At 32.7% G+C, this 11,044-nt stretch overlaps 1 protein-coding gene across 4 annotated transcripts in view; it reads right to left on the bottom strand.

Moving 5' to 3' along the window:
- The window catches only part of LOC106461573 (cAMP-dependent protein kinase catalytic subunit-like), a 104,982-nt gene that overhangs the window by 29,161 nt on the left and 64,777 nt on the right, over window positions 1–11,044 (bottom strand). For all 4 annotated transcript variants that reach the window (XM_022388577.1, XM_022388575.1, XM_022388576.1 and 1 more), the window contains one exon: window positions 2,128–2,193. In XM_022388577.1, coding sequence (XP_022244285.1) covers window positions 2,128–2,193 — 66 coding nt within the window. The remainder of the gene's footprint in view (window positions 1–2,127; window positions 2,194–11,044) is intronic.

Here is an 11,044-nt window from a genome sequence, read left to right as displayed (position 1 = left end):
ATATATATATATATATATTGTACTTTTATTAAATATCTAGTACAAAAGAGTCAGCTTGAAGTAACCAATCTGTTTCAAAAATAAATAAAAGTGTCAGAGAAACTGCAACATTGGAGAGAGAGAGAGAGGGGGGGGGGCAAACAAGTAGGGGCTGACATATTGTGTACCGTAGTGAAATGTTCTCAGCTGAATAAAATGGACAATAGTATATTGTAGCCTTAAAATACATGCATTATTCAGATTTATCTTGTTCTTTTCATCAAACACAAACACTCTTTTTTACTAACATGGTATCTCCCTTCTATTGGTGCTTGATCAGTATTTTTCCAGTTGCATGACTAATGTTCTGTCAAAGTTCAGTGTAGGTCTCGATAATATGTTAAATCGAGCCAGTAATACCATGAGGCAGATTTCACTTCCACATCACATTGGTTTTATGAATTGTAAATGATTAATTTTTTTCCAGTTATCCTTATACACTGTTTGACAAGCACCTATTTTATGTGAATTCAGGTTAGTAAAAGTGGAGAGAAGTGCCCCCTGTTTACAAAGTGTGTGTGTTATGGCTCTTTGGCACATGAATTTCCAGGGCATATTGGTAATTACTAATTATAAATACTAATTTTCACCAATGTATTAAATGAGAAATTAAATAATTTAACAAAATAAAAAATGTCGGGACTGTAGAGTTAAAAAAAACTGAAAAAAGGTTTGCCAATAAAATGTAAAATACAACAACAACATAACACAAATCAAAAATGGAACTGCTGTGGAAATTTGAGCAAAACAAAATGTATGATTGAAAAAATATAAAATGAAATAACTGACAAAAATAAGCTAATATCAAAATATACTTTAAAGAATAATAATCTAGACACAGATTGATTATGGAGGAAAATGTTAGTTGAAGAGACTGACCATTCGTGATTGGAGATGTGTGAAAATAACATACTAAGGATTAGTAGATAAACTGTTGAAGATGTTTTTTTTAATTATTCATAACGTAACAGCGCTGAATTACTAACTTTATTTTAATTGCATTAACTAAAAAAATTAAGATTTTTACCTTCTATCAATAATATTAATATGTGTTCAGATAATGCTCCCTTCCTGTAAGTTTCACTGTTTTTCTGGAGTAATCAAAAGTTGAATACTTAAATAAACATCTTTTATCTCTATTTTTTATTAGTTTTCCTATGTTGAAATAGAAATTTAAAAAAAAATGTTTACATTAGTTTGTTTTTATGGCTTCATTTGACTGTTTTACTGATAAGCCTTTTCAAGTTCCTTCAATTAAACTTCACATTCCATCTGCTACTGAAGCACTGTAATCTTCTTTACAAGAATCACGAATTTCATATTATTAGTGAGGTATCATTGCAACTAGGTTGACTGACACAATTTAAATTATATTTTTCTGAGAAACATAATGCTGTCATTTTGTAATATTTATCACACTGTATATTGTAATTAAAATAGAGGCACAGAAATAAGTTAAATTATAAATATGAGAATACATAAACCTGAAAAATATCTGCCAAATGAAGTAACACTTCCTTATAGTAGTGTGGGTCCCTGACAGAAGTGCATATTGCAGTGGTTTTCACCAAATATGTATAACTCTATATTTGATGACTATTCCAAAGGATTAAACTAAGTCTTAAATACACGTTAAGAGCCACAAGCACTAGCCTACTGAAATGATTAAACAATTAAGAACTTATCCAACAATCTCCGTTCTCTTCTACTTGATGCTTACCTATGTAAGGGAGATTTTCCCTCTAAAATGCTTAAAACTGAAGGGAATTAATTCAAAAGATATCCCATAATGCCTCAAAAACAAGGTAATTTACAGCAGATGTACTCAAGGTTCACAGGTTTTTAGTAATTACAAGAAACTTTGCTTGACATCACATTGTCAAAACAATATGTGAACAAAATTCATATATAAAAAGCTTAAGAGAAGAAAAGAAAAAGTTGTATGAGGCAAGAGGTTATGGCTTTGCAATAAATGCATGTTAAATAAAGAAGGTAAAATTTACAGCAACAGTTGGATTAAGTTATGTTTTGCTACAATAGTATACTGAGCATTCTTGCATTTTGACTTATTACTCTGTGTGTACTTACAGTCTGCAGGAGATATTTCACTGCTAACAAGTGATTTCGTTTGATTTCCTCTAACTTGTCCATTACCTGAAAGGCATAATTTATTCATCATTCAAAGTCCCACTAGCAGACACTACAATTAGTACTGGGCTCAATACAAGTGCTGAACATTAAAAAAGCACTGAAACACTAGATAATATATGCAGATATCAATTCATTACATGTATAAATGGTAATAACTCATAAATGGTATGACCACAAATTATTTACAATCGAGATAACTAATGCCTATGTATAAGACATAAAATACCAACCATAAGTTATTACTAAGTATACAAACAGAAAACACACTATCATTAAAGCAGTTTATAGTTCTTTTACAGTTCATTCATGAGATATACTTTTACTCTTAGCCAAATGGTCTTGATTATAGACAAAAACACACATATACTGTTAATAATTATAATGGAATCATATGGTTCTCACAAAAAAAACAAAAAACAATTATGTTCATTATTAGGCAAATGTCACCTTTCGCCAGCTACAGATCCTTAAATCAAATCAAAACTAAATAATAAATATACAGTGTATTTAAAAAAATATTTCCAATTAATTTATATTATGTGTGATTTTTAAAAGTATGCTATATAATTATTCATTACTTTATGAATAAATTAAAATCAGGTTTTTCATTCCATTATATATATATTTAGTATAGGCTTTGACAGTATATAAGAGGCATAGTATTATGTCCATTAATAGTTGGATGCTATATTTTCAATATTTCAATTTCGATATGTACTACGCAGAGCTCGTCATTTAGATTACATTATGATCTAGAATTTAAGTGTAAAGTAAAAGCAGGAGTACAGTATAAATACAAGAATCAGTGAAGGAAGCAGTTAATGAGTAATGAGTTACTGAGTATTCAACAAGTAATTCTCTTCAGTTCTAGTAGGGAATTATCATGTGTATTAGCAATAAAACTCCATCAATTTATTTGTACGTTATGAGTAGGTTACATTAGTAATACAGTTCCTACTGAAACATTGTTTGTGAACTTAGACCAAGAACTTGTCAAAGTGAGCAAAGTCTGTGGCAAATATTAGTGAAGAAATAAATTAATTTGTTACTGTAATGTAAACCGGACTTGGAATTACTTTAACAAATAATCCAAGAGGACCTGCCTTTTATTATGCTTAGACATACATATTACGCATGTTGATAAATCTTATGTTTGTCTTTTATCCTGATAATCATCCGAATTTACTACTAGTGAGAAAATAATCAAGATTTTATAATTTAATGAATTAAATATTAATTATATTTAAAAAAGATACTTCTTTATCACAATGAGATAAAATGAGTTTGTCTAACAATTACATGTATTTCACTTAAATTTAATTATAATTTTCAAAACTTTGCTTCATCAAACTACAGCTACAAATAGTAATAACATTAACCTATCTAAATTATTTCAATTTTTGAATAATTTTAAACCTAATATCGAAAGAAAGCGTGCAATAATTAGTATCATGCACTCTGGATCAGGGCTATAGAAAACTCACACATTATGTGTGCTATAAATAATTTCCCTTAACAATAAAACAATATTTTAACACATACAAAAACATGATAATATAAACCAGTCTGATTTTTAATAAAAGACAGGCCCTACAAAATTGTATTACCCACTAGAAGTTGTAATAATCATTTCCAAGTTTATGCAAAACACCACTACTGTTAACACACCATTAATTCTTAGAAGCAAGCGTTAATTTTCTAAGCCTTAACTTGCTCTGTTCCTCCCATATAATGACATCCTCTTTGTTGGTGCTATTTCTGTTCTCCACCAAATACACTATTTTAAACATACAGACTCAATGTTAAAATTTTCCATACCTAAATATGCACTACCTCTCTGCACACTATAGTTATTCCTCATGTGTCTGCCTTTCAGATTTTGCACACACCACTAGCCTTGAGTTATCTCCCATCTACGACATGTGACTTAATGATAAATGCACTATTGCATGATGCAATCATCATGCGACAATAGCCTTTCACCAATATGAGGGTTAGACATCCTCAATGTGCTATAGATTCCCCATAAGCACTTCCACTCAAAATTTACTTTATTCTTAGACGAGGCAAAAATAATGTGCAGTGGTAGGGGAGAGAAAGGGCAGGAAGGTGTGCAGATTGGTAAGTTTCTATTGGAAATCCATTATCAGGTAAGGAAAGTGTAAACTTTCAAGACAAGATCCTTACCTCTCTTTACACGATAGTATAATCCCACACTGATGTGGTAGAAGGGTCAGTGCAATTTCAGTGACTGAAAGGAAAAGCTCAAAGAGTGTCATTTACTAGAAGGGTAACACTCACAGGAGACTGTATCCACCTCATGTAAGATATACTTTTTTTGCCCAGATGGTAGTATGAAAGGAGGAAGGCAAAGCCAATGTGTCATAGGGATGGGAAGGAAAGGGCTGACTACTGAGCATTTGCACACAACCAGGCATGAGGTGCAATGTGGCTAGGGAAATGGTAAGATTGTGCAGTTTGGTATGTGTTCTGCTGTATCAATAATTCACTGTACATTACAGAAACAGGGATGAAGGTCCCTTCCTGTCATAGGAGGAGAACACTTTGCTCCATATAGCTAGATAAACAACATGGAAATTGCACATAAGAGGGGACTACCTGCACTACACTGACATCGTCACTCTTGCCCTACGTTGTACTGCATTGTGCTGCCCTCTCGGAGGGATTGCACAACCAGTGAGGAACTCTACAAGTTGACCACCTGAGTAGCGAGGAACTACTAAGTGGTAAGGGTCTCCTGTGTGACTAGGGAAGGATAAACTTGCACCGGAGGAGACACCGGAGAGGTGCCAAGACTGAAGCAGACCTAACTTCTGTAAAAGTCTTTTGTAGGAAAAAAGGCAGTATGCTACTTTGAAACATAATTTGAAAAGCTGTCATGCACAAGACAAGGAAATGGCAAAAACTCCCATGGTGCTGGCTGTTTTTCATATTAGTCCACAGAAGGTATGGAATGGACAATGATATATATATATATATATATATAAACACACACTCACATATATACACCACTGTAATGGTCTTGTGGAAAACCTCATCTCAACAGTGGGCACTTTAGGAGCCAGGGTGGATGGGTTTACCACTTTCTGTTCTCCTTGACTTGATGCAAGCTTAGGGTAGTAAGTATACCACATAAGGCAGCACCTGCCAGTTGGTGGGTTACAAGGAGTGAATCATAAAAGAGTAGAAATGGATAAGGAAGTAAAAGAGGCACTTACCCATCAGATGGAAGATGAAGGTATTGGGCATAGTTCACATTCTATTCTGGAGGATATCATCCAGGGGTCGTGAAAAGTGTGAGGTCAGAGAGCAAGTCAGTGGCAGATTTGATGTGATGAAACATGATGCAGCCTGCAAGCTTCTCCATGCAGGGAGGAATATATGATCCAAATGAGTCAACAAATCCATCCATTTGGCATAAAGGACAAGGGATCCCTGAAAAAGAAGGGTCCCATGCCAAGACAAAATTATCACAGGAACACTGAAATAGAGTTATATGTGCCGAGTAACACTTCATTGCTCAAGTTGGACACAAAGGATGATCAGCAGCAGTATGATCATACAGAACCAAAAGTGACAGAAGAGAAATGGAAGAGAAGGAATCATTTTCCTCCTAAGCCTCCAAAGTAATAAGAAGAAACAAGCAGTCAAGGAACAAAATCAAAAACAGTCTGTGAAACTAAATACAGGAGGTATCCAACATATAAGATAAGATCTGTAATGACCACAAGCAAGAAGGATAAAGACACAAGAGATAGATGGTATAATGAGCAAGATACACATGGTTCAAACAAGTCCTGTTTAACAGCGTGTCGTATCACATTAAGGTTCCAGTTTCACAAAGGAAATGGATGAAGGGGTCAATGAATGAGGAATGATTGGAACAAAGTGGAAATAATAATGGAGAAAAAAGATGGAACCATGGCAAAAAAAAGTCTGAAAGTAGTTAATAAGGTCACCCAATAATCTGCTATGGTAGAAACTGACAATCCTTTATTAAACTATGAGGGAAGAAAGTTTAAAGGTGGGCATAAGGAGAAGAGCCTGGTAGAAGAGAGTGGCAGACAGACCAGCAGCAAAAAACACACCATTGTCAGTTATAGAAGGGAGATACAAATGGGATGAAAGAAGGGCTATGCAGTTGGAGAAACTGAACAATGAGCAAGAGAACAGACAAATCCTATATGTGAAGACAAAGAGATGACACTCCTGGGTGAAAGAGAGACATAGTAGAGAGACAATTGTAGCTAAGGGTACACATGCAAAAATAGATGAGATCAGTTCTAGCTGAGAGCTTCTGCAGCCAGAACAGCTGGGTGAGGTCCTGGGAACCAGAAGAGGGAAAGTTTGAAATTATGAGGAGTGGCAAAGGTATTGATCATTGGCATGGCCAACTGGGAACAGATCCAATGAAAGACCTGAAATGGAAAGAATCCCATCCAATCGAGAGAGATTATCTGACAACAAGTTCAAAGTTCTCAGGACACAACAGGTAGTCAGACAAAACTGATTTGAGCCATTCTAACATGTGGAAGCAAAGGTCCCTGGAACAAGTCCCACCTTGACGATTGATACGGGAAACAACTGTAGAATTGTCAGAGTGGATCATAACTAAGTGATCCACAAGTTGAGGTAGGAAATAGGAACATGCCATTGGGCAGTCAAGAGTTACAGAACATTTATGTGTAAAGTATGCTTCCCATAAAACCAAACCCCTGAGAATGTGGTGTCATCAAGAGTCATACCCCAACCTGTAAGAGGTGTTGTACATGTGGTATTGGCACCAGAATTGAATTTTTTAAAGTAGCTTGTACTGAAATAACTACATCACTGACTTGCACTGTATGAAATCAATGTATACAAACTAACTCTTCTGATGTAAATCTTGTCTAAGACCCACACATCCATACAAGCAAGCTTGTATTGTTTTACACACAAAAGCACAATTGAATACTGTACATAATGTCTTTATCAAGTAATGTACACTTCCATACAACTTTTTTCCATATACTATAAATCCTGTTACATGGTCACAAAAGCTAAGCATTCTTATATGTTTCAGAAATCATACTGCTGGCCATGCTTTCAGTCTTTACTCAGCTACACAGATTAGTTAATCACCAACACCTGCACTAGATGATGTAGACCATGGTCAGAAAATGGCATCACAATATACTAAAAAATTTACTTTAAAAGAATTCCATCATTTATTAGAGTTCAGATGCTTAACAGCAAATTGGAAGTTAAAAATCATTATAAAAACCCAAAATACAAAATCTAGAACAAAAACTTCATTGATACCTAAAGTTTCGACTAATGTCTTTCTCTAGGGTTTAGTGTCTACTGTTGTTGTATTTACAAATCAAATGACACATTATCGAAAAGAACACAGAAGGATGACAAAATATAACATGGAAAAAATTAGATTGGAAAATACACATACACATAAATTAGGTAAATGTAAAGGTTAAAGCAAAATGTTCATACTTTATAACAATACATAAAATTAGTATTACAATACCTATCTTAATATCAGTAAATTTAGCCAACTTGAACAAAATAACCTTGTACCAGAATCAGCATGTATAAGATAACAATTGAAAAAGTCAACATTTACTTGAGTGTTGCTATACAGAAATTTAAATTTTGAAAAGTGTATGAAATAATAGATCAAAATTCCATGCATACCCTGTAGCAGAGAAACAATTAATTAAGAATAATATTAGCTGCAATTTTCAGTAATTACTATAATTTAAAATACTGTAATGTATGCATAAAATGCTATAAAACATGCTATATATTTTAGCCCAATAACAGAAGCATACACGTACTTGCCCACAATAAAACTAACTACTGTAATGTTAATAGTTCTAAGCTAAATTGAAAATGCAACTGCACAGTTAAAAGGTTATGTGTTCACACACACACATGTAGAACCTTCCTAACAATCATCAATTGCACTTTGTTAGTTGTCAACCAAAACTGTGATAACAGATGGTCAATTCTCACATGGAGGGAGGGAGTTACATACAAGTACATGAAGTGTAACCTGCACTATAATGTAAAAAAATAGGTTTGATTTTTTTTTACCATTGAAATTAGTAAACATGTACATGTAGTTGGTGTCTACATTAAATGAAACTCATACAATACATAATGCTCATATGTCTATATATTATACATACACAAACATCTTATCAGTCCCAATTTAGTAAAAAAAATGGTTACGTATTATCTTCATGAGATTATTCACATATGTATTATACATATCCCAAATATAAATTGAAGCACAAAGAGAATATACCATTTAACACACTTGTGTAGATAGGAGTGCTTGATCTTTGACAACTACATTATTTACTAACTTTTTCTATTTTTACACCAGTGGTATTACTAAATGTATTTGGCCAAATCACAGATGTAGTTACTAAACATATTAAATACTGATAAGCAGCCAAAGAAATGACACAAAAGTAGTTCCCAATAGTGGTTTTGATACAGGTGTACATGTACTTGTTCACATGACAAAACCTTGGCTACTAGCCACACAACATATAGAGATACACAAGAGTTACCATATTATTCTTAAGTATCAATTTTCTACTAATAATATGTCGTAAAAAAAAGTAAATGGTTTCTTCTGTTTTTGACCAGTGTGTATTTAGTTATTGCTAATAGCTAAACTGAATTTAATAGAGGCAAGTACAATGGTATAAATATAAGATATAATTAAACCTTTTTTGATAAATGTGTTAAATCACCACAACCTTCCAGCACAAAGGTGAATGGTGTCGAGTAAATATAAACTGTACATACATGTAAGCTTCTACATTATACATAAATGTAAATTTCTATCCAGTTTTAATATTCTGGGTTCCTTTTTTCACAACAGAAAACCTTACAGGATCACATCCTTGTGGAAGTGACATAGGCATAGATTGAGCACAACAAATATTAAAGACATATTAGGATTTTTGAAACAGTTTTCTCTGGAAAAATGAAAAGGGGATCTGATTGAAATGGTTAAGATTGTTAAGGAAACTAACAGTGTTGATGCATCATCTTTTTTTGTACTTAATGGTGAGAAGGTAAGACTAGAGGAAACAAATATAAATTTTGGTTGGCCTTTGCAATGGGATATCTTCAGACTTGGTAGATGCAGTTAATTTAAGGTAGTTTAAGGGAAATCTTGATAAAGATTTGAATATAAAGACTGATTTTGAGTGTTTTATTTTAATTTTAGAGTTTAGTATGGTGGATGGGATGTCTTAGATGAATCAACATGTTCCTTATTGTCTTTAAATTATATGTTTATGTATGTACATACTTGTATTATTAAGCAAAATATTATACATGATGTTGATATTTATATATTTGTTTCAAATACAGAAATTATGTCTCACTTGCTTCAAATAAATAATCTGCATCTATGTATCTCAAACGTCTATAATGACAAAACAATAGTAGTTTTCAAAATTTATCAGATAAAATAGTTTGTCTATCATATTATTCAAACTACATAGGTGTAGCATGTTTTAAAAAATCTGAAATCATCATTGCTGTGTGTCACACACCCTACATTAGTTGCATTTACAAATTCAATCCTATGGTGTAAATCTTAAAAGTACAAATTGTGTCAAAGAAACCTTGATTTTTAAACTAAACCTATGTACACTAGTGTTACTAGTACTATTAAATAAAGGTTTAAAACAAAAATGTTTTTGAATTTATATTAAATAACATATTTCATAATTTGACTTTTCTTAATAAATAACTGTGAAAACAGAAATGATCTCCTAGTTCCTATTAAAAAACAACATAATTTTACTTTAATATAAAAATTTAATGAACAATTTCCGTTTTTGCTGTTCTGTGTACAATTCTTCTAATTTTATTTTCAAATTAAGTTCTTTGTAGTTGTAATCTACCAAATGTTTTGACAACTATATCAAAGTACTTCAAATGCTGTATTATGTTACTGTATTAAAATTTTAATTAACATTAACTTATATTAGTATTATTACACTTTACAGATGATATCAATTAACTCACAAACTATATTTCAACTTTACGAATACATTAGCACCGCCAAAAATTGTTAAATTAAGCGTTTTCAAAAGAACACGTTTACCGTATTAGTATTACACAAGTCTTTTTAATAACAAAAATGCAAATCGTATTTGATTATATATTTATGACAGGTCTTACTACCCCTACTATTACTGCTATGTTTGCGTAGGTTTAGCGGTTAAAATCACGTTACCGTTCAACTTAAAGTTTCACTGTGCAGAGCTTTAGCCTATGAACTTACCATTTTCGTTGCCATCTCCCTTCTTTGTCGTGCCAGCATTTCCCATTTTTCATTTAAAATGTGCAAGAATAAGACAGCCTTAAACACTTACCATAGTTATCGGAAATAATTCTTACACATTTTTGCAAAACAAATCATGTTTCTAGATTTGATATTTAGTTCCTAAATACGACTTACTCCCCTTAATAATACCCCCTTCGCACTCGGAGTGAGATTAAATATGCATTGTACGGAATATTTGATAATGTTTAGGTTACAACACAGTCCTGCCAGCTATATTCTACCCGCATTATTTCAAAGTTAAAATTAAATTTTGATTTAGCACCAACTCAAAAATAAATAAAGCGATATCATGTCTCTTACAATTTTACAACAGTAAAACAGGTGAAGTGCCCTTTGATATCACTATTTATTAGAAAAGAGTAACAAAGCTAACGGTGTCGAAACATTACTAGAATTGATTCGTATGTTCGTGCCCGGCCCGGCATGGCCAGGTGGTTAAGACGCTCGACTCGCAATCTG

Source organism: Limulus polyphemus, unplaced genomic scaffold, assembly GCF_000517525.1.
Source record: "Limulus polyphemus unplaced genomic scaffold, Limulus_polyphemus-2.1.2 Scaffold989, whole genome shotgun sequence".
Lineage (NCBI taxonomy): Eukaryota > Metazoa > Arthropoda > Merostomata > Xiphosura > Limulidae > Limulus > Limulus polyphemus.
This window is presented reverse-complemented; position numbering and strand designations above follow the sequence as displayed.